This window comes from Mustela nigripes, chromosome 3 (assembly GCF_022355385.1).
Source record: "Mustela nigripes isolate SB6536 chromosome 3, MUSNIG.SB6536, whole genome shotgun sequence".
Taxonomy (NCBI): domain Eukaryota; kingdom Metazoa; phylum Chordata; class Mammalia; order Carnivora; family Mustelidae; genus Mustela; species Mustela nigripes.
In genome coordinates, this window is record NC_081559.1 from 14,825,530 (window position 1) to 14,852,479 (window position 26,950).

Below are 26,950 nucleotides of genomic sequence, written 5' to 3' on the forward strand. Positions count from 1 at the left end.
GAAAATGTGGCCCATATACACTATGGAGTATTATGCCTCCATCAGAAAGGATGAATACCCAACTTTTGTAGCAACATGGATGGGACTGGAAGAGATTGTGTTGAGTGAAATAAGCCAAGCAGAGAGTCAATTATCATATGGTTTCACTTATTTCTGGAGCATAACAAATAGCATGGAGGACAAGGGGAGATGGAGAGGAGAAGGGAGTTGAGGGAAATTAGAAGGGGAGGTGAACCATGAGAGACTATGGACTCTGAAAAACGATCTGAGGGTTTTTGAAGGGGCGGGTGGGAGGTTGGGAGAACCAGGTGGTGGGTATTAGAGAGGGCACGGATTGCATGGAGCACTGGGTGTGGTGCAAAAACAATGAATGCTGTTATGCTGAAAAGAAATAATAAAAGAAAAAAAATAAAGGGGCCCACCAAAGGCGGGGAGGGGGGAGAAAGAAAGGTCATTATTTCATTTTTAAAATGACATGGATTTGGAAAGTCTGCATTCTCTGATAAAAGATAAAAAAACTTGAGAATTAAAAAAAATCTAAGAATACAGTAAGAAATTCCAGATTACTATTGTGCTATCAGATTACTTTTTTCTGTTTATGCCAAAAATTAGACTGAGATAATTCTTAAAACTCTAAAAGCAATGCTCTAAAATCACAGTCCAAGTGCCAAAGGCAAACCTCTGAATATATACTACCCACTTATTGCTTTGGGAACACAAATAGGCTTGAAAATTCTCTCACTAAGATCCAAGAAGTTAAAAAACAAAATATGTAACACTCCAACCTATTCTTTTTTTTTTTTTCACTCCAACCTATTCTACCATTATCATATACAACATCTTTCTTTTAATAACACTGTTTGAAAAGTTCATGTTCATATTCTACCTCTAAACTCTAATCACTTTTTCCTTCTTACCTAAGATACTAAAATAAATTACTTTGTTCCATTTCTTCAGGAATGAAAATCTAGACATGGCTAAGTTAAGCTGTATTCCAACAATTACTGTGGTATATGTATTATAAAAACGCAGGTTTCCTTTAAGAAACTTATATACATGCATACATATGCATACAGATGTGTGCAACGAGCACATACCTCTTTCAAATAATAGATAACATATACCCTATTTATTCCCTCACTGTCATATTTCATGAGGAGCATCTATTTCCTGTATCCTGCATGTTACTGGAAGAACTCAGACTCAGTTGTTATAGCCCAAAGCTGATAAATAGGATCAAACTCTATAAATATTTACATTTGCACAGATCTTGTATGGTAGCATTTTTTGGTTTGTTAGAACTCATATGCACAAGAATAAAAACACTTACATAGGTAAAATCTGGTAAAGACTTTTCAGGAAAAATATATCAATACTTGTGTGGCATCAGGAACATTAATCTCTCTGAACCTCAGTTTCCACCTGAAAAATAGGGACTCTAGAACAGATCTGTGACAATGATGTGCCTAGTGCTTCTAGTGCAGTGTCTGCCACCCTAGAGTTCTTCAATAAATGATAGCCATTATTTTTACTACTATTTGTGCCCAGTGGTATGGTTTATTTCAATACTTGAATATTTCTAAACATAAGTAGGCAATATGAATATACAAATTTAGCTTAACCTATTTCACTAAAAGCAAATATGAAATCCATAAATTATTATATAAGCCAACAAACAAAACCCCCTTAGAATAAAAATACTCTTAACCTAAGAATTCTAGGAGTTGCAGAAGGCATTAAATAACAGTCAGCGGTCATAATTAATTTTGGCTGTAAAACACACTGCTGGTTGCCTTCCTCACACCTATCCTCTCTTCCCTACTTTTTCTTAAAAGAGCCCAATTTTGTTTGGATGTCCTTCTACCCCGTATGTCAGGGTATGAATTCTAACTAGGCTAAGCCAAAAACACTTGAATAAACTTAACCAAGGAGGTGAAAGACCGGAGAACACTAATGAAAGAAATGAAATATGACACAAAGAAATGGAAAGACATCCCTTGCTCATGGACTGGAAGAACAGATATTAAAATGCCCGTACTAGTCAACACAATCTACAGCTTTAATGCAATCCCTATCAAAATACTAATAGCATTTTCATACAACTACGACAAATACTACTAAAATTTGTAGAAACCACAGAAGATCCCAAATAGCCAAAGCAGTCTAAAAAAAGAAGAACAAAGCTGGGGAGTATCATAATCCCAGATTTGAAGATATACTACAAAGCTGTAACCATCAAAACAGCATGGTACTGGCACCAAAAAAGACATAGAGATCAACGGAACACAATAGAGAGTTCAGAAATAAACCCATGCTTGTATGGTCAATTATGCCCAAAAAAGGCAAGAATATATAATGGGGAAAATACAGTCTCTTCAACAAATGATGCTTCCTGGAAGAATTGGACAGCTACATGTAAAGGATGAAACCATCCACAAAAATAAACTAAAAATGGATTAAAGACTTAAATGTGAGACATAAAACCATAAAACTCCTAAAACAGGCAATAATCTCTTGGACATCACCCTAACAACATATTTTTGAATATGTCTTCTCAGGCAAGGAAAAATAAAAAATAAATTATTGGGATTGCATCTATATAAAAAGCTTTTGCACAGCAAAAGAAATCATCAACAAAACATAAAGGCAACCTACTGAATAGAAGAAGATATTTGCCAATGTGTCCATTAAGGGGTTAAATCCAAAATATATAAAGAACTTATAAAACTCAACCTCCAAAAATAATCTGATCAAAAAATGAGCAGAAGATCAGAAGAGAATTTTTCCATAGAAGACATACAGATGGCCAACAGACACATGAGATGATGCTCAACATCATTTATCATCAGGGAAATGCAAATGAAAGCCACAATGAGATGTCACTTTACACTTGTCAGAATGGCTAAAACGAAAAACAAAAGATAAAAAGTGTGGGCGAGGACATAGAAAAAAAGGAACCCTTGTGCGCTGCTGGTAGGAGTGCAAGCTGGTGCAGCCACTATGCTAAACAGTATGGAAGTTCCCCCCAAATTAAAAATTACCATATGATCCAGTAATTCCACTACTGGGTATTTACCCAAAGAAAACAAAAACACTAATTCAAAAAGATATATGCACCCTTATGTTTACTGTAGCATTATTTACAATAGCCAAATTATGGAGACAACCCAAATGTCCACTGATAGATGAATGGATAAAGATGTGATACACACACACACACACACACACACACACACACACACACCAGTATTACTCAGCCATTAAAAAAAAAAGGGATCGGGGCCCTGGGTGGCTCAGTCAGTTAAGCTGCTGCCTTCAGCTCGGGTCATGATCCCAGGGTCCTGGGATTGAGTCCCGCATTGGACACTCTGCTCAGCAGGGAGCCTGCTTTCCCCCCACCACCACCCTGCCTCTTTGCCTACTTGTGATCTCTGTCTGTCAAATAAATAAATAAAATCTTAAAAAAAAAAAGGGGGATCTTGCCATTTGCAACAACAGAGATGAACTTAGAATGTATAATGCTAAGTGAAATAAGTCAGTCAGACAATAATCATATGATTTCACTCATCTGTGAAATTTAAGAAACAAAGCAAATGAAGAAAGGAGAAAAAGAGAACAAAACTACACTCTTAAATACAATGAACTGGTGATGAGCCAGGGCAGGGTGGAGGGGTGTGGGGGTGGAGGGGTGGAGGGGTGTGGGGGTGTGGGGGTGTGGGGGTGTGGGGGTGTGGGGGTGTGGGGGTGTGGGGGTGTGGGGAGGGTGGAGGAAAGGATGAAATAGAACAGATGAAGGGTACACATGTATCTTGATGAGCCCTGAGAAATGTAAAAATTGTTGAATTAATTACATCATACACCCGAAACTACTACAATGTTAATTATGCTTCAATTTAAAAAATAATTTAAAAAAACAGTGGGCATGTACTCAGGCCAATGACTCTCAAGAGGAGGGCCCGGGACAAGTACAGGGAGAACCAGTTCCTCCTCTTCTGCTGGAAAGAGACAAAGATAGGGAGAAACAGTCCCTCCTCTTCTGCTGGATTTTGCTAAATCCACCGCATGGATCCATCATCCATGTGATGCCTAGCACTGCAGTGGTCACCTGCAAGTGTGTGGTGAGCCAGTCTGAAGACAAGCTGACGCGAAGAAGATGGAGCAGGGAAAGAAGGAAAGAATTTGGTTTCTTACTGACAACCCTGAACCACCGAAGTAACCAACTCTTGCTATCTTCGGGTTATAAGGATATGCCCCACACCAAGTAACTTTCACATATATGGTTTACATCTACTATGTCTACTGATATTTACTATTGATGAAGATTACAACTATGAAAAATTTAAAATATGAGAATATACAAATATTTTTTCCACTACCCAAGAGAGCAAAGATATCATGATCATATCATGTAATCTCCCAGGAAACTCCACTATACAATTTTGAGAGAATGAGTATAAAAGGCAAGTAACATCTCAGCATTACTGGAATAATAATTTTGACATCACAGACCCTTTGACAAAGTCTGGGATTCCTAGGGGAGCTTGGACTTAATTTTCAAAACTGCCAGATTAAGCTATTTTGTAATGACTTTTAGAAAATTATTTGCTGCTGTAACCTAAATGATACAGTGGTATTCTCCAAAAAAGGATTATTTAATAAAGGGGCACCATTACAATGGTATTTTTATTTTTATCAAAGCAATCAAAAACTCCACCTCAAAACCCCAAACCCAACTGACATGATACAAACATGGAGACCTAAGTAGTTACCAAGAGGTGACAAGAACAGAGCCAATGAGAAAAATATAATCATCTCCATAATTATCTTGAATTTTAAAATGTTGTCTTTATCAGCATAAATCTAATTAGCGCTATTTAGGTAGAGGTCAGCTGCGGTGTGAGCATATACTTCTTTTCCTTACCATTCTTCACCATTCCTTTAAAAGCCTATAGAAAAAGCAAAAACAGTATACTTGATAGAGCTATTCTAAACTATTCTAAAATGTGCAATAACTCACTCTATGCCTAACATCAATTAAAATTCCTAAAAAGGAAATGTGTTTACCTTGAGCACCAGACAATGATCTGTAGGTGCTTTGTATTTGTTCCTGTAATCCTGTCCGTAATAAACATTGACATGATCCAGCTGGAGAAAGCACACCAGTTCCCGAGAGACCTAAGATAAAAATACCCATAAGACGGAATTAACAATAATGTATAAACAAGCAAATATCATACCTGGTAACAGTTGCTAGTGGCAGATGACAAGACAGTGAGATTCTCTAAAAATGTTCCTTCTTTAACCCAGGATACAACAAAAAAGCAGTCCTCTCACTTACTGTCTGCCATTCACAATGAACACAGACTTGCTTGGAAAGGGTGGCATTTAAGGAGACTTTAAATATGATATAGTATATTAAATACAATATAGTAGAACTCTGGAAAAAAATAAGAAAATATCATATAGTTCAGTGCTCATAATGGATAGCTCAAGTACAATGATTCTAAAGTCAGGGCTTCCTCACCTTAAAGAGGCAACAAAATATGCCTCTTGGGAGGGTGGTAAAGCCTGGAGGAGAGGATGCTATAAAGCGCTTAAAACAGTGCAGGTCCCGCCAAGCACAGAAATGGCCTCTACCAAGGGGTCCCTCAGCAGGAGCTATTATCCAAGCAGAGTGGAAATGCCTGTAATCCCAGAAAGCTCCCCAAACAGTAACAAGCCAAAACTACTCTGACAGAAGTTCTGAAAATAATAAATAAAAGCATGATTTCAAATGTGCCAAGAGAACTGAAATGGGCCCAATGAGTGACCAGAGAGCAAACACTTCCAGGTTTCTTCTTCTTTATAACAGATCAATAAACAAAGCAAAGCAATATTCTGTGTGTCCTACAAGAGTTAAAACAAGGGACAGCTGAGTAGCTCAGTTGGTTAAGTGTCTGCCTTTGGCTCAGGTCATGATCCCAAGGTCCTTGGATGGAATTCCGCATCAGGCTCCTTGCTCAGGAGGGAGCCTGCTTCTCCCTCTGCCTGCCACTCTCCATGCTTGTGCTCTCTCTCTTACTCTATGACAAATAAGTAAATAAAATCTTTGAGAAACAAAAAAAGAACTGAAATAAATCAGTGCCTGGATTCATCTTGTCGGCATACTTAACTACAAATTAAAATCAACTGTCATAATGAGGAAGCTCAAAAGTCAGCACAGGGACACACCTTTGCCTTTCCTTTAGGGACATAGTAGATACCAGATGCTCGCAAGAGAAAATAACGCTTTTTCCAGGACTTTTTGCCATCATCTTTCAACCACAGGACTCCTTCAATTTCTGGCACAGTTACAGAACTTCCACAAAAACATTCCTAAAAGAAGAAGAAGATTTGGAAAAACATGCGATCTTTGGATCCTCAGAAAAAAATTGTGTTTATTCCTGTGAAGTTCATACTATAATTAAACCACAGAAGTGGCTTTGGTAATAAGGTTACACTGCTACTATTGCCTCAATTAGAACTCTGTATTCTAAACATCATATAAATCCATTTTGAAACCACTATGGCAGTCCTTATGAACTTTTCCCTAACACTGTTTTGAAGAATCTGAGTTGAGTTGTCAGCTGAGCTGCATACAACAGGGTCTAAATGCATCTGCAGAGCACAGTAACACTAAATTTAGTGTCAGAGTTAACAAAAGCATGGACTAATTCTCCAAATTAACAACACATTTAGATTAGCTGTCAAACTAAATTTTTTTTTTAAAAAAGCAACATGCTAAATGAGTAAACGCTCACAATTTAAAACTATCAATTTACATGATTCTAAAACAAAGAGGACATTTATTTTCTAAATATTTAAAACTAATTTGAAAGGGGGCACCGGGGTGGCTCAGTGGGTTAAGCCGCTGCCTTCGGCTAAGGTCGTGATCCCAGGGTCCTGGAATAGAGCCCCGCATCGGGCTCTCTGCTCAGCAGGGAACCTGCTTTCTCCTCTCTCTCTCTGCCTGCCTCTCTGCCTACTTGTGATCTCTCTCTGTCAAATAAATAAATAAAATCTTTAAAAAAAAAAAATTATGAATTCTAACGTCTAAGATAAAAACGTAACTGAAAATCAACCATATAGTTGGTAAAAAAAAAAAAACAGAAATCCTCATTAAATATTAACATGGGACATTTTGAGCCTAAATTAACTTATCTTTTCCCAAAGTACAGAGAAACCAAGAATAAAGAAGATTTTTAACTGTAGCTATTATCACTATGAAAAGTTGAGTGCTGATCTTCATCTTCCTAATCGCCTTGTTGCTAAGAATTTATTCTGGTTTTCAAACATACTACCTTCTTTGATTTTAGTTCTCTAAAATCGGCAAAGGCCAAAAAGCTAAAAACTGAATTATATTTGAATTTAGTTTATTAAAATAAGGGGATGTAAATATGTATTTAAATGGTTATGATTTTTTAAATTGGGTTATTTAAATTAAAGCTTGAAATACTTTGTAATTACTAGTATATTCAAACTTCTCTTGGGTGAGCAAATAAAGCACCACAATCATGTCCTTCATTGACTAGCCCTTTCCCCCACTTGTCTGCCCCTAACAGCTCATGACTCTTCTTAGTCCCCTAATACATTACTTGGCAAAATAACAGGGTTTTTTTTTTTTTTTGGTTTGTTTGTTTATTTCTTTTCAGCGTAACAGTATTCATTGTCTTTCCACCACTCCCAGTGTTCCATGCAATCCGTGCCCTCCCTAATAAAAATAACAGTTTTAAGAGGTTCTTCAGTGGTTTAACATTCACACAGCTGAACTCTTCCCCCCAGGCTATGGAGGAATATAGGCTTCTCTAGTTCCAAGTGTAATTGTGAATATATAGCATTGACATACTTGACTTCAAAAAAGGTACTTAATATTTTAATATGTAATGTGCAGGAAAAAAGGGGGTGGGGGAACTGAAGAGTCATACCTCCAACAGCACTTCTTTGTTTCTATCTGCCATCTCAGCAGTTTCCTTTTTCCCCAGAAGATAATTCTGGAAAAATAAATAAAGGAAAGTTAAATCCACAGGTTTGTGTCCCTTGGCACAGGTGCATATATGATTCCTTCTAGAGATACGGCAACTGTGTCTGCCTTTATAGAATGACAGGATTACTGCTTTGAACATTAACTTGTGCCTGAGCATCATTGCTAAAATGCTTAAGGCTGGCTTCTCTTTACTTTAGCCATTATCTTGAGTTATTCCATAAACTGACCTCCCCCAAATCCTGAGATGATACTACATCCAACAGCTGACAAATGTTATGTACAACTAATGAAGGGACCTGAAAAGTTTATAAATTAAGCACAATAAGTAAGGTAAATTTCCTTAAAATATGCTAAGCTTAACTGACCCAGATGCAGAACACTTAATTTATGTTCTGGCTTTGAAAAAAGAAATCCCTAATTCTCTGAGACTATCATAATATTACTTGCTTGCCTTGACTAAAATCTGAATTCTAACAATTAGCGCTTTATAAAATACTTTTTTCCAATCACCTATAAGAAAATCTATTGGTAGGGGTGCCTAGTGGCTCAGTTGGTTAAGCAACTGCTTTTGGCTTGGGTCATGATCCTGGAATACGGGGACTGAGTCCCACATCAGGCTCCCTGCGCGGTAGGGAGTCTGCTTCTCCCTCTGATCTCTGCCCTCTCATGCCTTCTAATAAATAAATAAAATCTTAAAAAAAAAAGTCTATTGATATTCCCAAATGTGTATTACTTAACTAAAATCATTCAGTAAAGATATGTCATGATTAAGCTGTCTGAAGGATATTTAATATTTTTAACACTGCTACTATCTTTCATTACTACTTTTTAATACTACTTTTTCACCTACTGATTTTTTATAAAATATTTGTGTACTACTAATTGTTAACTCAAACATTATTCTGGAATAAACAGATGCCAAACAAATCAAGGTAACATATATTAAATGTGGAAACATTTATAATCAAGGTTATTGAGATTAAAAAAAGATATTAAAGTGTCAACTGGATAAATGGAGGAAGTAGAGAACTTAAACACGTAAGTAATTTTCTTTGATGGATGAGAAGCTCACCCAGTAAAAAGCTGGGTTCAACAGGCTGGATTACAAAAAGCAAAAACCTGCTAACTCCCTGGAGTGACTTCTGCTGCCCCAAGGGCTCACGCCATCTGGCTCTGGGTGGCGGGTAATTTCTTTGAGGTCTGACACCTGGGGTCCAGCAGACCTTCCACCTCAGCAGTAGTAAATGTTCCCATGGGGTTTTGCAACCGCAACACCCCAACCAGGAGGTTGCCAGTTTTTTAGCTCTATTAACTTAAAAGTAACAGACTAATATAAGATGAATATTTAGAAATCATGACCTCTGTAAGATATTGGCCTCACCTGTGGGTTCTTGAAAAGTGCATATTTTTCTATACGTTCCATAAATATAAGCTTGTTCTGGCTATCTCTTGTCCAATTAAGAAGATTTTCAACCAAGTTTTCATGGTCTTCAAAGATTCTCTCTGTCCCAAGATAAAATATCAATATTTTGTTAATATTCATCAGAGCTGCATCAAAGACCTGAACCTTGTGAAGTAATTCCAAGCAGAATCACAGAATTTTACTCGACATTCTGGCTCTTAGTCCTTAGAAATGATCCAGTCTTCCCTCTATTTACAAATCTGGAAACGTGCCCACTGTGTTAATGGATTTTAGCAAAGTCACACAACTGCTACATAGAAAAATTAGGACTAAAATCTAGGTTTTCTGTTAGGTCTTCCTCAGCCTTCAGCTTTTTCCCATCCACCCCTGAAAAAACCCAAAAACCAGGGGTGCCCCGGATTGCTCAGCAAGTTAACCATCTGCCTTCAACTTAGGTCATGACCTCAGGCTCCTGGGACTGAGCCCCTCCCTTCAGCCCCTGCCCAGCGAGCTCGGGTTCCTCTCCTCCCTCTCCCCCAGCTCCTGCTCTCTCTCTCCCTCTAAAATAAAAAAATAAAAATCTTAAGAAAAGAAAAAAGACACTGTAGCCAATTACATAAAAGGGAGTAGAGAAATATTATATACATGGGTCTTTAACTTACAGCCATAGACATATTCCCAAAATTAGTATTCAAACGTTTTCTGTGTGTCATGATGCCACGTCTCTGAACTCAAACCTTTCTAATTCTCTAAGAATAGTTTTGAGTATTATTAGAATACATTTTATACGTGTTAATAAACTAATAACATGTTTTAGTTTCTGGGGGCTATATATGTGTGCTCTGAGACAAAAGGGTTATTAAATTTTTATTTCTCTGGAAACCACTGTGAAATATTTAAATATATAGGTACTAAGAGCAATGCAAATACTTTTTAAAATAAAATATAAAGTTGACATTGATTACAGAATCAACAATACCTAATAAAATAACAATCGCCATAATCACACATTATAATAAGGAAACTTTTAAGAGTCAATTATGGCATTAAAAATGAGGAATTTTTAAAACTAGAGAATACCACGCTAAACTACAAACCACAGGAATTTAAGATTTAGTACATCTAGCTAAAAATAAAAAACATAGGTTTTATGTTTTCCCTGAAAGTCAAATGCTGGTTAAAGAAATTTGGAACAAATATGAATAAACAAAATGGTCTTAGTAAATGTGTCTGTCTATGCAGTAATTTGAAGGGAAAAAGTATTTCGTTATTTAAAAAAAAAAAACAAAACTGTTTCAGCCATAAGAAGATTTGAAGTGAACTGGAAATGATCTTGTATCCAAAGAAATCTCAAAATACTTAAGAGGAAAAAAAGATAATGTAAAAAGCTAAGGCTATATATAGGGGGGCAAAAAAGATGACTCAAAGTGCTTTAGTTAACATGAACACTGTTAGGATTGCATAGAAATTAAAAAGTAAATGAAGCAATTAGATTACTAACCCATTTGTAATTCAGAGATGGTTTCTACCAGCGACCAGTCTAAACTATAACCGCAGTGGGATTTGTCCATTAGGTTATCCAGCACTTGTCTCACTGTCTGCCTCTCATCCACCATCATTGTTTTAGAACTATCGTCAGACATGTGGACTCTAATCACCAACTATAACAGGTAAAAAGGAAATTAAATACAAACCAAAAACTAGGCATTCTAGAAATTTCTTCTAATATCAAGTAACATTGAGCAATGTTCTTAGTTAAATATAAATTAAAACACAAATGATCTTATTATGCAAGAAAGATGCTTGCATCTAAATTTAGGTATCAAATAACACATCTAAACAAATGGAAAGCATTTCTGAAAGTATAACAACGGGTTTAAGATTATAATAAGACAATTTTGTTTTACTTTTTTAAAAGAATTTAAAACAGAAAGATATTTCTTTCTAAACATTTTATCTACAAAAAACATTAAGTGAAAAATATTATTAGGAAGAAATATCCCTCTATCTTTCTGTATCTTCAAGATATGATATATAAACAAGGTAAATCTTTATAAATCTGATAAAAACTGATAAAAAAAAAAATCCCAAATGAGGAAAAAGCCCAAATATCACCTTTTTCACTTGTGCCTCTTTAATCTTCTCCAGGGCAACTCTGATCTTCTCAGCTTTCAATTTTGCGGCCTGTTCTTCCTGTGAACACAAAGCACTGCAGATAAACTAATGCTGAAACAATGAGAATTTCTGGTAAGTCTTTTTATCTTAAGGATGTTGCCAGTATTGAATTTCAGGAATATAACTTCAGATACTTACAGAGAGAGCACATTTAAAAAATAACCCTATTCACAAAGTGAGAACAGACATAGTGCAAAGGAAAATTTCTAAGATGCAGACTTGAAGATCTCTTATAGTAAGACTAGATTCCATCTTCCAGAGAAAAAGAAATCTGTGATATAGCAAATTAATGAGTTTGATTCTGTCAATCTGAAGCAGATGAATTTCAGAACGGAGAAAAAGGGACTGTATAATGGGCTATGTGCTGGCCTCCACTTTGCCATACCTGCAGTCCCTCGACTCAGAATTTATACCTGCCTCTGAAGCACGGGCAATCTTCTGCATACCAGTGTTTTGTTTTATTATACTGAAAATGTATTATCATCATCAAACAGCAGAAAAAAGTCAATTTATTTCTTTGCAACCACATAAAAAATCCTTAATAAAAAATACAGGTATGTTCTTATCAATATACTAATGCAAAGAGAGAAGTCTGCATTATACTCTGGGCTTCATTCTGCTTTGAAAAGTACACAATATAATCAATGTCTCATGTTAGTAAACTCAAATTTGTTTCTATTAATTCACTGATGAAATTTTTAAATGCTAAATATAATTTTCCAAATATTTAACTTCTAGTAACTTCTATATAAAATTTAGATTATAAATAGTAATAAAATTATCAAGAACTATAATTATAACCATTTACTTTTTCCTAAAATAACATATAGTATTGTAACACCAGTACTTACTTGTACTTTCCAGCAATAGGCCATTGTACACTGTAGTCTTAATCTTCAGTTGAGAAAAACTCATATAAGTAAATTTTCACTTTGTATGAAGGATTACCTTCCAACTCTAAGTTTTTGATTACTCTTGAAAACATCTAAGGAAAATATACACTGCCATCTTACATATTCCTATATTTAACATAAGACTTAAAACAAAAGAAAGATCTAGTTATATCAGCTACTTTTATCTGCTCTGGATTATGATTAAAAGCCATCCGTTTCACACTCTAAGCTATCTTCCTTCATTTCAAGCTTAGTAGTTACTACGGTAGAATAGAATGAGAAAACAGTAAGTAGTTAGAAAGACAGTGGAGCTTGTTTGCCAGAAATCGGATCCTTTTCAATGAGAGGAGCCAGTGAATTAACATCATAACCAAGGTGTGGAAATACTATCTGTAAACCCAATTAGACAGAGAACAAAGAACTTTATTTTAACAATGGAAGGGGTAAGGTAAGACTTGATTCTTAAAACTGTTATAGATGTATTCATTTGATTAAAAAATCAAATCATTGTATCGCCTTTATGCAAACAAATAACATAATTATAAAATATGTTGCCTGTGTATTGTAAAATAATTTTTTTTCTTTTTAATGCAGGCTATACAAATGAGATCACTATGCTACTGTCATTAAAACTCTCAGTTTCTGGAATAATTCGTTTTAGATAAACAAATCATTGTTAGTTTAATTACCAAACCCGGTGTTTCTGATGAGTATAGCACTACTCTAGAAAGGAATTTTGAATACTATCATTTCCCAGTGGTTTCATGAAACCAGTTGACTGTTTTGTTGTTTTTGTTGTTGTTGTTGTTTTTGAAGAGAAAAAGGGAAGCAGGAGCTTCATGAATGTCTTCTCAATAGGATAATGACCTTCTGTTTCTCATGGCTCATTTGACACATCTTTGTATTAGTATGAACGGCTGTTACAGAAAGGAAAAATTTATCAAGGCATATTTTCAAGTTTTACTTCATGTCTCTGAAAGGCAAATTTAAATCTCGAAGTCTGATAAGGAAAGACTGATACATAAAATCAATGCTTTGTGTATGTGGAATATAAACATGAAATTCTAAAAGGCTAAATTCTTTTATAGCCTTGTAATTATTCTTAGCAGAAATTAAAAAAAAATCCCCCAAGCCAAGAATATTTTTAAGAGAAAAATACTCAAAAGAGTAGCTGAAAAAGCTATAGACTAGGAGAAAATATTTGAAATTTATCAAACTTATCTGATAAAAGACTATCTAAAATATTCAAAGAAACTTAAAATTTAATTTAGCCATTTAAAAAAATTTACCCATTTAAAAAACAGGTAAAAGTCATGAACAAACAACTCACCAAAGAAGGTATACAGATAGCAAATAAGCCCATGAAAAGATGCTCAATATCATATATCTTTAGGGAACATCAAATTAAAACGAGCTATCACTATACAACCTATTAAAATGGCCAAAATCCGAAAAATTGAAAACATCAAATGTTGGTGAAATAGAGGATCAACAAGAACTCACATACATTGCCGGTGGGAATGAAAAACGACAGAGCCACACTGGAAGATAGTTTGGTGGTTTCTAATAAAACAAACATGCTCTTACAATATGATCCAGTCATCAAGCTCCTTAAGATCTACCCAAAGGAGGTGAAAACTTCCCTCCACCCAGAAATCTGCACACAGATGCTTCTAGCATTACTCCTAATTGCTAAAACTTAAAAGCAACGCAGAGAGCCTTCAGGAGCTGAATGGTAAACTGTGCTACATCCAGACAATGGAATATTACTCAGTGCTAAAAGGAAATGATCAAGCCATGGAAAGACACTGAGGAAACTTAAATGCACATCACTAAGTGAATGAAGCCAATCTGAAAAGGCTGCTTACTGTATGATTCCAACAATATGACGTTCTGAAAAAGGCAAAACTATGCAGATGGTAAAAAGATTATGGTTGCTAGGGGCTGGGGAGCAGGAGGGATGACTAGGTGGAACACAGCACTTTTGTCCGAGCGAAGCTATACTGCCTGACGCGCTGTAGGACATGACATTACACATTTGTGCAAATCCACAGAATGAACAACATGAAGAGGGAACCCTAATGTAAGCTGTGGACTCTGGGTGATAATGATGTGTCAAGAAAGGTTCGTCTGTTGTATCGAATATACCACTCTGGTGTGGGATGCTGATTACAGGGAGGCTATGCACTTGTGGGGGCAGGTAGTATATGGGAAATCTCTGTACCTTCCCCTCCAATTTACTGTGCATCTAAAACTGCTCTAAAAGAATTCAGTTTATTTATTTATTTAAAGATTTTATTTATTTATTTGACAGACAGAGATCACAAGTAGGAAGAGAGGCAGGCACAGAGAGAGGAGGAAGCTGGCTTCCCACTGAGCAGAGAGCCCAATGTGGGGCTTGATCCCAGGACCCTGGGATCACGACCTGAGCCGAAGGGAGAGGCTTAACCCACTGAGCCACCCAGGCGCCCCAGAATTCAGTTTATTTTAAAAAGACATATACAAATTTAAATAATTACATTCTGATATTGGTTAGAAATATAAAAATAGTACTTTCACACTCCCATTTTATTGTAATATTATTTGCCAAATACAACAGAACACAACCAGTGCTATCTTCTGAAGGACTGATATAAAAAGTCATTTAATTTTAAGATTAGTTTAAACTAAGTTTCTGTTCTACAGGGTAGCAGGAAAAAGGCTGACATGGTGGAAGAAAGGATTAAAGAAACAAGAGATTCAGTGCAACCATTTAACAAACATTAAACAAATTGGATTTCCTAGCCATCAATACGAAACCATCTTTTTGGAAAGCACCTAGGTGGGGCTATTTTAACATCCAAATTTAGCTCTTTCATTTGCTCAAAATAATACTCTTTAGTAACTACATAAATTGATCTGTTTTAAAACTGTTATCAAATTCAAATTTAGGAGCTATGTGCTTAATTTCAGCATAGGCAAATTTTAGTTTATTCTTCTCCAGTTTATCAACAAGGATGATATTTGCTAGAAGCTTTTTGAAGAAACAACTGATCAAGATACTTCTTACATTTAGAGTCTGAATATCATCACCGGAGCAGAACTGAAAATAGAAATACTTGTATCAAATTGCAAGAGTCATAGTGTTTTATGCTTCCCATGGATAACCTGTTTCTCAGAAAGTTTGACCTTTACCTACATTACCATGGTAGATATATTCGTACCTTTACTTTTAACCATTACAACCCAGGAGAGGAAGAAATTGTTTTAAGCTCATATAGCATGCAAGATCAATAAATCTTTGTTGATGTGATTAGACTGTACAGGAAGAAGATACTTGCTAGTTTACTTATTAAGGCAATGTAAGTCTATGTTCAATGTCTGCAGCCTAATTTCAATACAAAGAACAAAGCTTTATTCATCTCATGTTCTCCTCTTTTTGGTAATGCAGACAACCTCAAGGTCTTAAGTCTTCAGCCCCCTTATCTTCTGACTATCCTTTTCTTCACATTGTCTGTTCCTCAGTCATCCTCAACATAAGTAAAAGATATCTCACACGTAAAACAACTTTCTCTTCTACCCTGTCTCTTAAAAGAGCAAAAGACAACCCATTTTCTACCTGAAAAACTCCTGCGCAGCTATCACTAACCATCAAATGCCAAGTCTCCTCAAATTTACATAAAGAACAAAAACTCAGTGAAGATCTTATGATTAAATGAAAGCCAATGCTGTGGTTACAAAGTGTTAAAGCACTCTCTTGAGTGTAAAAATTAGAATACTGATAGAAAGAGTGACAGTTGCTAAGAGACGGCCAGTGAATTTCTTCAACCAAGAAATTATTAAGGCTTTGTTGGTTCAGAACAAATCCAGCTGAAATTAAGGGGCTCAAAATGAATTAACAGTTTCTGTAGGATGTAGTTTATTTCACATTTTACAACAATAAAAAGTTATATCAATTTTAAAAGGTTCAAAGAAAACTTGGAGTGGTAATTAGTTCACTGCCAATTAAATGCTCTACTCTATAAAATTACTTAGAGCCAAAATAATTACTTTACTTCCCTGACAATGAAAAAGATTCTCATTGAGAAGAGAACAAACAACTGAACATCTAAAGCTTACCACACACAATGAGGTGTGTTACACATGGTATCTCATTTAATTCCCAATAATGCAAGGCCAATATCACTATTATATACATTGTACTGATGAACTAAGGCTCAGAAAGACTAATCTTTCTAAGATCATACAGGCAGTTACCAAATGACTGACTACTTGCTCTCTCCACTATGTCATAAAGGTACAGCATAAACGAATGGGATAGCAGTAAATTAAAACCACTTGTCAAAAAATGAAAGACTTACAGTAACATAATAGCATTTTTATAACTTCTCTGAAGCAAAGAAAATGGTGGTTAACATTACAACAGTTCTCGAAGGTTACTAAAGGGCCATTCTGTGACAGATGTGTGTTGAGACTGAAGGTTTGGGTCTGACTGCAGGAGCTTACATTTCATAAGAGACAAAACAATAAAGAAATAGATGTGTGGTTAGTCAGGGACAAATCCTATGGGAAAAAAAAAATAACGCAGGGTAGAGGAGTGAAGGATGACAAGAAAATGCACTGTGAGATGAAGAGGTTAGGAAAGGCATTTAGAAGAGTAACCAGAGATTTAAGGGCACCAATCAGCAGTATGTCCTTTGCCCACTGTACCCATTTATAGTACTAATGCCATTCCTAGAAGAAACTGGTTGGCACTGTTTTTAGAGGTTCCCAGCTCAGAGCTATATGTGGGATAGTTATTTCATTAATAGTGGTATAGTAACAACTGGATTTTGGATAGGAAAAAAAACCAAACATCTTTTTGGTGCTCTGGCCTAGGCGCAGTGCTACTATGTTCATTCTACTGTGTACTAACTACTGGGTGTTACAATGTCTTAGTTTGGAAAAGTGTGTATCAGAGATGGGTAACTGGGGTACCATGCTTTCTGGGTAAGGGGAGCCAGACTGCCACACAGATGGCATGTAAGACGTGTAAATCCATTTAGTTTCAAAACAACCAAGTGCCCTGGTATTGAGGGCACTGACATTGACAGGCTCCTATAGTTTGGGTTATTTAGGAATTTCTGCTACCTCCTTGGCTCCATGCCCCATCCTAGCCTAAATGTTTAGGTTCTATGCTAGTGAATCACATTCCTGCTCAAATTTCATATGTATAAGCAGGGTAGTATGTAGGAGGAAGCTGGAGCCAGATGGTGGCTACACACACCAGCAATTCCAACACTTGGGTAATGGGAGAAGAGTGGATCCAAGCAGGGATGGCTGGTGCCGCAGTTGGTATTACTGTCTCTTGGGCACACGGAGATGAGAAATTACTGACTGCATTTACCCATAACTTGCAAAGAAAAACTCTCCCTGTGGTAGGAACTTCGTATTGTTCACTGCTATATTTCCAGGGTAGTGAACATAGTAGGTATTGAAGTATCTGTTGAATGGATGAAGTTATTCTCTTCAACAGTCTGCCACTTCATTTAGAAAAAAATACAAAGTCCTTAGCGCACCTTGAATAATCTGGTTCCTGCCTACTTCTCCAACCTCAAATCAAGACACTCACTCCTACCTTCATTCAACTACTGTGGCTCCAGCAACATAGCCTTTTCTCAGCTTCTCAAACCTGCCAAATTCTTCTCCCTGGGCTTATCTATCTACATGGAACGCTAACCTTCACCTTCAAGCTGCCTTTTCAGCCCCCACCCTTTAGGTTAAATAGCACCCCCTTAGAAGGGCCTTTTCTGATCTTACTATTTAAAGGAAATGTACCCCTAGTACCCTCCCCAGTATTCCCTAATGAACCTTTGCTTCCTCCACAGCTCTTAACATGATTTAAATTTGTTTACACTTGCCCATTAATATTTTTTATCTATCTTCCTAAGCAGACTGTGAGCTCCTGAGGGAGGCAGAATATGTCCATTTTATACAAAGTTATATCCCAGCCCCAGGATAATACATGACTCAGCAAATATTTGTTCAATAAATAAACAATGGAAATGGTAAAACTATTACATCTGAGAGCAGTGTACAAAATGGACTGGAGGAAGGGAAGGTGAGAATGTAGAGACCAGTGTGGTAGCTCTGATAAGAGGTTAGGAGCTATTTTAGGGTGGTGGCAATGGGAACAAAATGGATGAGTGAATTTAATCCTGCAAATTCTTCAATAGAGCTTTCTTCAACTGAGAAGAAAAAAGGCACCATGGATGGTAGAGGGCTTACACCTTGGTAACCAGGAGAGTAGCAGCATTCTGAATAGAAACAGCAATGTCACAAGAAGGATATAAATTGTGAGGCAGCAGGGTGAATGTAGGTAAGGAAGCTAGAGATCTGTGGGACTGGAGGTGCTGGTAAAATCCTGGTAATCTTCCAAGAAATACCTGAGTGACCAGGAAATATACTGCTCTTAGGTAGAGCGATCTTATCTAGAACAGAGATCCTACTTGAAGTCATCAGTGCAAATTGCAGGGAAAAAGAGAGTAAAGAGGAGGAGCTGAGGAAAAGACCTTTGCTATGATTATAAAGTATAATATGGCTATTATTCACTTAGACTTCTACATTTCCCTAATCTTAAGCTGTTTCTAGATCTACTTTAAAGAGAAACTCAAGCAAGAGAAAGCAAGATGTCTCTTGGGTCTTCTCTTTGAGCTGCTTCTCAGGGAGGTTTTAGTCATAGTCTTAATACCCTCTTTCAAAAATTTATAACCTTAATAAATTAAAAAAAAAAACCTTAGACATAATAATAACTTATAGACATTACCCATAATTACCATTATATTCCAAAGTAAATATCTATAACCAAGTCCAATATTCTTGAATTTAACATTTAAATACGATAATGAAATAAAAACATGATATGAAAAGAGGTCAGAATCTATTTAGCTTCCCTACTTTGTTACTGCTTAGTTAATAATGACAATGGCTAAACAATTTTAAATTGATGTAAAATATTAGCCCAGTGAAAATCCCGTTGGACTGACTGAAACCATTCTGAGAGCGGATAACTGAGAAATTAAAACTGCAGTTTTCTCTTCCAATTTGATTAAGCTACTGTAAAGTAAGATTCTGCTTATATAAATATTTTAATTTATAATACAAGCATGAATTAGAAAACAAAATCTGCTAAAGAAACTCACAGCATGGATAGATAACCACTAGTAATAAAAGTTTAAATTAGAGCAACGTTTTTAGACTTTAAAATAAAGTGTTAAACTAGAAAAAGTGCAACATACTTGGGAAGATGGCCAGGTATTTACAATATTTACAGTATTTTTGGATATTGAGAGTAGAATATTAAGTCATTGTATCTTAAGTCATTAAGATCATAAATAATTACTTCAGTAAGAGAAAAAAAATAACTATAACAACAAAGATGCTGAAATAAGAAAGCATAATCTAGGAAATCTGAGAACACAATCAAAACCAGAAATTATATTCTACCTGAAAGACAATAAATATTTACATGCAGGTGGAAAGAAGTAGTATCACCTTGGTCAGCAAATGAGAAGGTTTTCCTGCAATGTTTCTCAGAAGAAGGGAGGTTTCCCTGTCCAGATAGGAGTGCTTGTGCAGAAAAAGAGAGAGAAAAACAAAAAAGGCAAAAGAAGTCAGTGGAGGTTTTATGTGTTTAAAATATAAAGCAGACAAAGAATGTTTCTCTATCATTAATCTCATGTCTTTTTCCTACAGTGAAATGTGTCCATAAGAAAACTTTAAAAAAGAAAACAAACAAACAAACAAACAAAACAAAACAGAAAGAAAGAAAAGGATGGGGAGACAGACACCATTGATGCCAAGAGGCATGTCCTAGCCAACTCGGGCCAGTCCCTTACTGCGAAAATGGACCATGCGCTGCCTAGATCACAGAGCCAGCCTGTCTTCTAGGGAGGCCTTTGCGAGTGCTGTGCACACAGCACAGATAACAGGTGTTGAGACCAATGACTAAACAGAAGCCTTCCTCTTATTAAAGCTGATAAAGACCCCTATAGCTTTAAGTAGTATATTCTTGTAAAAACAGAGTAAGACTTTAAAAAACTTTTTCAAAACTCTGCAAGTATTTCTGATCAATTCAATGACAGCTTTTTCCAAGAGAAAAAAATGTGCATAAGTATTTTGCCTAATGGATATCACCTGTTTTCAGTAAAATCTTAATTCACTCATTACATCAGAATACTAATAAGACTATACTGCACAGTAAAGGACTTACATAGCAGACAAATGACATAAAAAATATTAAGTAGAGCTTCTTTAAATTGTTAAATTAATTTAAGCAATTAATATACTTTCATAAAAATGATCTGTGAATAACAAAGGCTTTAACTACTGTTTTCCCCCTTGGTAAATTTTTAGTAACATGTTTAAGGTAAGTGTATGCAATTGTATTTAAACCCAGAGTATAAATTGGAGTCATTTCCATATAAACGTAATTCAGACTTGCGTGTCCCTAAATAATTCTGAATTAGGAACTATTTTTTAATGCAATGTAATTACTAACCACCATTTAAAGTAATACACTGGCACATTCAGTTGAGTATCCCACTCTTGGTTTTGGCTGAGGTCCTGACCTTGGGTCATGGGACTGAGCCTAAATACAAGCTCTGCACTCAGTGTGGAGTCTGCTTGGGACTCTCTCTCCCTACCCTCTCTGTCCCACCCCCAAACCTAAAATAAATAAATCTATCTTAAGGAAAAAAAAAAAAAAAACAATGGTGCAGCTGAGTGACGTTATAGAAAATATTCTATGTTGTTGTATTTTATAAATCTAACAATGTATCAAGTTATTCTTAAGAAAAATGTTCTTTGGAAAGAAGTATTAGAGCAGTACCCACTCTTAGTTCACTGTCACAGATAATAAAACACATTACTTCAAGATTAGAAACACTGTTAAAGAATACTAATCTTTGGGGCACCCGGGTGGCTCAGTTGTTAAGCGTCTGTCTTTGGCCCAGGTCATGATCCCAGAGTCCTAGGATCGAGACCCGCATGGGGCTCCCTTCTCAGTGGGAGGCCTGCTTCTCCCTCTCCCACTCTCCCTGCTTGTGTTCCCTCTCTCACTGTCTCTGTTAAATAAATAAATAAGATCTTAAAAAAAAAATTAATCTTTGCTCATATCTACACTATGTTGTTTGCTATATAGAATTTTATTGCCTATGCATTTCTTTTGCTTTTGTTAAATTTTTTATTTTTTTTTTAATTTTATTTATTTATTTGACAGAGAGAGAGGGAGATCACAAGCAGGCAGAGAGAGAGGAGGAAGCAGGCTCCCCGCTGAGCAGAGAGCCTGATGTGGGGCTCGATCCCAGGACCCTGGGATCATGACCTGAGCCGAAGGCAGAGGCTTAACCCACTGAGCCACCCAGGCGCCCTTTTTTTGCTTTTTTAAAAAAATATAAGATGAACCTTATAAGCATACCTGCCCTTTCACCCACTCCTGCAAAAAGAACAACAAAGGAAAAAAAAAAAACCCAAGGTTAAAAAAAATTGGACATATTCATCAAGATCAGCACTTAACAGGGTCAAACAATAACAAGAACAGAGACAATTATCTCTAGGTCCTCATTTACCTAAATGGTATAATCCTCCTGAAGGTAAAGATTAGTTGGCTTCTCCAAAAGACACGAGGAAAGAGAAATTTCTAAAAATTCAATTTAATTTGAGGTTAACAACCCGCTAAGACCAGGAAGAAAACTGGGAAGGACAATTAAAAAGAGGAACTTTAACTTTTATTGCTCTTATTCCCATTCATTTTTTGCTATTCATATGTAATGGGACAAGTGTATTCTTACACAAATATCTAAAAAATAATTTATGTAAAACCTACTCCTATTTCCTTTATCTTACTCAAACATTAGTTCCTCAGAAAAAGATCCCCCAAATAAGTAAAATATCTATATTCAGGTCATTTTATTTTACATTCTAAAAAACAAATATGCTTCAGGCCATGAAAACAAATTTTTTTGGTAAGTATAATCCCCGACATTAAGTTCAAGTTTAAACTTAAAATCTTTTAAGATTTACTCAATTAGTCCTAAACTCAGATCACCTCAAGATTTCCCAAATCACTAAAAAACAACAAACAACAAAAACCAAAAAAACCCCCCAAAACCCCCAAAAAACCTGTTTTATGATCATTAAGAAACAATGATATCTAACTGTATTTGTTTAAAGACTCAAAGGTGGAAGTTACCCATTTAAAAATATTAAAAGGTTTAAACAGCCTAAAATAAAAAGGAGATAATCATTATATTATTATAGCTAGAGTACCAAAAATAATCCACATCTAAAAAACTGAGACCAGGAAGAGCTGAACATGACAATAAATGGGGGGCGGGGGCAGTCCGGTAGCTACTCACGGCTTACTCACTAGCAGGGAGGGAAGCCAGGCCTGCAGGTTTCCTCTATCTAAGCTATAGGTATTTGTAGCAGAAAAAACAAAAACCTAGAAACCACAAGAAGCAAACTCCTTCCTTCAAAATATCCTTCCTTTATCTATCTTCCCCTCATGGTGCTAATCATAAGTTGCTCTAGAATTCCTCAGAAAGGAGGTCAGGGGGTCGGGAGAATGTGTTACCGGAGAAAGATGTAAGAGGGATGAGAAGAGTGGCGGACAGCGGAGGACTGAGAACAGCAAAGGACACAGTGATTTGGACATGTCTTTAACTCAACCTTCTGTCTTGCAACACCTTCTGATAACAAAAATACACACCACTTCATTTAAATAGGGCCTTCTTACATTTTCTTTCATTCACCACTAACCACACAAAGTCAGTGGCTTATTTTTAATCAATTTTCTGGTTTATTAGCTTATTTTCTTTCTCTCTTCCACTTTCCACTTTATTTATTTATTAGGTTGCAACTTTGACTCTGGAACCATGCAAGGCATTGGAGATGCCAAGGTGACCAGGACAGGCATTCCTTGTTCTCACAAAGTTTAGAGTCTGATGGGGAAATTAAAGGACAAGTACAGTACAATGTGTTACGTGGTATGGAAGCAAGTAGGACGTACGGTACTTAACGCAAAATCAGGGGCTCAGAGGAAGTATTTTTGAAAAAGCTTAGAGTCCTGGAAGATGTGTAAGGAGCAGCTAGGAGTGCAGTAAGAGGTAGAGACAGAGAACAACTAAGGGTATCAGAGGATCTAAAAGGGGGTAGTACTGCCTTCAAGGTGACATTTCAGAAAATGGGTTATTTTGGGCTGTCACAATGAAGAGGAGGGGGGTGTAACAGGTATTTTTAGAAGGGAACGAGAATGCTGGATGCCCTGTAGCATGGAACAATGTCACATAATAGCAAGTAAAGTCCCACATCACACAGGAACTTTTATTGTCTTTATATGGAAAAATCACATAGATGGGAAATGCTGTTCATAACACAATCTGAGCTTAGAACCTAAGTCTATTTAAATGTACAGTGTATTTTAAATACAATTTATTTCTGTATGATTTTAATATTCATTGACTTTTCCAAGAATGCTATTTACCATAAAGCAAATTGAGGGAAACCAGCATTCTTTTGTTCAGAATTTACCAAAAGTTATTCATTATGTTGGAAAATCATTTCACCAAAGGAAACCCACCTTGAAAAGCTGCCAGTACCAAAACTGGCAGCATCGATATGCATTCTGTCACATCCAAGTACATGACAGGAGACATCTCAAATTCTTTTTCAGAAAATAACTAAGTACTATTAATGAAAAGACATGCCATGCAAGAATTCCTGAGGTTTATTAATAAAGGAGGTTTAAAAATACTCCACATTACTGTCTTATTTAAAATAATTACAACACAATGAAAAATCTAAACTGTAAAAATAAATACCAAAATCATTTTATCACTGCCTCATCCAAAGATGTAAGATAGGGAATGGTTTTATCACAATTATACATAAGACTTGGGCGCCTGGGTGGCTCAGTCAGTTAAGTGTCTGCCTTCTGCTCAGGTCATGAACTCAGGGTCCTAGGATCGAATCCTGCATCAGGCTCCCTGCTCAGGGGGGACTCTTGTTTCTTCACTCATGCTCTTTCTCTCTCTCTAAACAAAATCTTAAAAAAAAATTATACATAAGGCTCATTTATAAAAATTTTATACTTCCCATTTCTTTTTTTTTTTTTTTTAAAGATTTTATTTATTTACTTGAGAGAGAGACAGTGAGAGAGAGCATTAACGAGGAGAAGGTCAGAGAGAGAAGCAGACTCCCCATGGAGCTGGGAGCCCGATGCGGGACTCGATCCCAGGACTCCAGGATCATGACCTGAGCCGAAGGCAGTCGTCCAACCAACTGAGCCACCCAGGCGTCCCTATACTTCCCATTTCTTTTGTTGGAGTCTATAAATTGTCTCAGCACATTATCCCTATTTTTTTAAAGCTATTTTCTTTTTCTATTACCATACAGAGCTATGTTTTGTCTGCTATTACTTGTCACAACATGTTTTAGTTCCAGGTCCACCCAATTTCTGCTTTCTCTATCCTATAAAAAATGACTTCTGATCTTTTTACCTGTCTTAAACCCATATTATAAGTGGGTGTATGATAATGTCATTGTGTCTTTTACTACAGTGGTGGCCAAACATTTAAAAACTGAAATACAGGGGCGCCTGGGTGGCTCAGTGGGTTGGGCCACTGCCTTCAGCTCGGGTCATGATTCCAGGGTCCTGGGATTGAGTCCCACATCGGGCTCTCTGCTCAGCAGGGAGCCTGCTTCCTCCTTTTTCTCTCTGCCTGCCTCTCTGCCTACTTGTGATCTCTCTCTGTCCAAAAAAAAAAAAGAAAAAAAACCTGAAATACATTACTATATTATAAGTAACCTTTTGGTTATTCTTCTCCATCATGGGTATTAGAGCATTAAATTCCTTTTAAAAAACAGGTATGGGGGCACCTGGGTGGCTCAGTGGGTTAAGCCGCTGCCTTCGGCTCAGGTCATGATCTCAGAGTCCTGGGATCGAGTCCCGCATCGGGCTCTCTGCTCAGCGGAGAGCCTGCTTCCCTCTCTCTCTCTGCCTGCCTCTCCATCTACTTGTGATTTCTCTCTGTCAAATAAATAAATAAAATCTTAAAAAAAATAAAATAAAATAAAAAGCAGGTATGTGGGTAGGTTAGATTATCTATGAATTTCTTTGAGCCAAAGATAGTGATTTAAATTATTTGTTATAAAATGGGGGTTCCAGGACCGAAAGGACTGGGAAGTAAAACAAGCAGATGACAATGCAAGTGTTGCAGCAAGCATGGCTGATGCTTAAGAATGTAAGGGAGGGGCTGAAGGTGAGGTGAGGAAAGTGGTTTTCACTATGCTGGATATAAGCCATTAGTACATTGTGAAATCAATTCACTGGGTTACTAGGTTATTACCAGACAAGGAAAAGAAGCGGGGTTAAAGAGAATCTTATTCAGCTGGGTGGGGGTCAGGAACTTGGGGGAATTTTACACTTCACAGATGATTCTGAAGCAGCACTGTCCAACTGAATACAATACAAGCCACAAATACAAAATTTTCTAGTAACTACATTGAAAAGAAAAGAAAAAGCAAAATAAACATTAGTATCTTTTATTTACCTGAAAATATCCAAAGTAGTATAATTTTACAAAGTAATCAATAAAAAATACTGAGATATTTATATTTTTAAATACTAAATCTTTGAAATTCACACTGTATTTTATCTTTATAGCACATCTCAATTTGGATTAACCATATTTCAAGTGCTTAACAGCCACATGTGGCCAGTGGCTACCATAAGGAACAGCACAGATGTGAAGCATCTCAAATTTGAGACAAATTTCAGACTTGTTAACCACTGACCAGAGGATACAATTTTGAAGAAAGAAATTAGGTTTTCACTGAATCATCAGTGGAGAAAGTCATTCTACTCGATAACCCCATTCTGAAGAACAGCTACATTTGTATCTTAAGAAATTTACAAAAGCCCTTAGTTTCAGAAAAGAAGAAAGCTTGTGGTTTTAGGCTCCAATATATAATTTTTCTATATCAGATATGCTACCAAGCTATATAATCTTACCATAAGTAGTAATAATAGTCAATGGTATTGTATCATACAGTTGTTCATTTGTTTTCTGCTCATTTATTTTTAAACTTGGTTTAATTTTTTTCTTTTTTTAAAATTTTTTATTTTTTTATAAACATATATTTTTATCTCCAGGGGTACAGGTCTGTGAATCGCCAGGTTTACACACTTTACAGCACTCACTAAAGCACGTACCCTCCCCAATGTCCATAACCCCACCCCCCTTCTCCCAACCCCCCTCCCCCCAGCAACCCTCAGTTTGTTTTGTGAGATTAAGAGTCACTTATGGTTTGTCTCCCTCCCAATCCCATCTTGTTTCATTGATTCTTCTCCTACCCACTTAAGCCCCCATGTTGCATCACCACTTCCTCATATCAGGGAGATCATATGATAGTTGTCTTTCTCTGCTTGACTTATTTCGCTAAGCATGATACGCTCCA

At 36.4% G+C, this 26,950-nt stretch overlaps 1 protein-coding gene across 5 annotated transcripts in view; it reads right to left on the bottom strand.

Moving 5' to 3' along the window:
* RAPH1 (Ras association (RalGDS/AF-6) and pleckstrin homology domains 1) overlaps positions 1-26,950 on the bottom strand; it is a 97,901-nt gene that overhangs the window by 15,148 nt on the left and 55,803 nt on the right. For 3 of the 5 annotated variants that reach the window (XM_059393247.1, XM_059393249.1, XM_059393246.1), the window contains 7 exons: positions 19,985-20,059; positions 11,520-11,597; positions 10,906-11,065; positions 9,384-9,505; positions 7,944-8,009; positions 6,211-6,354; positions 5,065-5,175 (listed from right to left, as the gene is read on the bottom strand). In XM_059393247.1, coding sequence (XP_059249230.1) covers positions 5,065-5,175; positions 6,211-6,354; positions 7,944-8,009; positions 9,384-9,505; positions 10,906-11,065; positions 11,520-11,597; positions 19,985-20,059 — 756 coding nt within the window. The remainder of the gene's footprint in view (positions 1-5,064; positions 5,176-6,210; positions 6,355-7,943; positions 8,010-9,383; positions 9,506-10,905; positions 11,066-11,519; positions 11,598-19,984; positions 20,060-26,950) is intronic. The other 2 variants (XM_059393248.1, XM_059393250.1) reach the window with 1 other exon arrangement.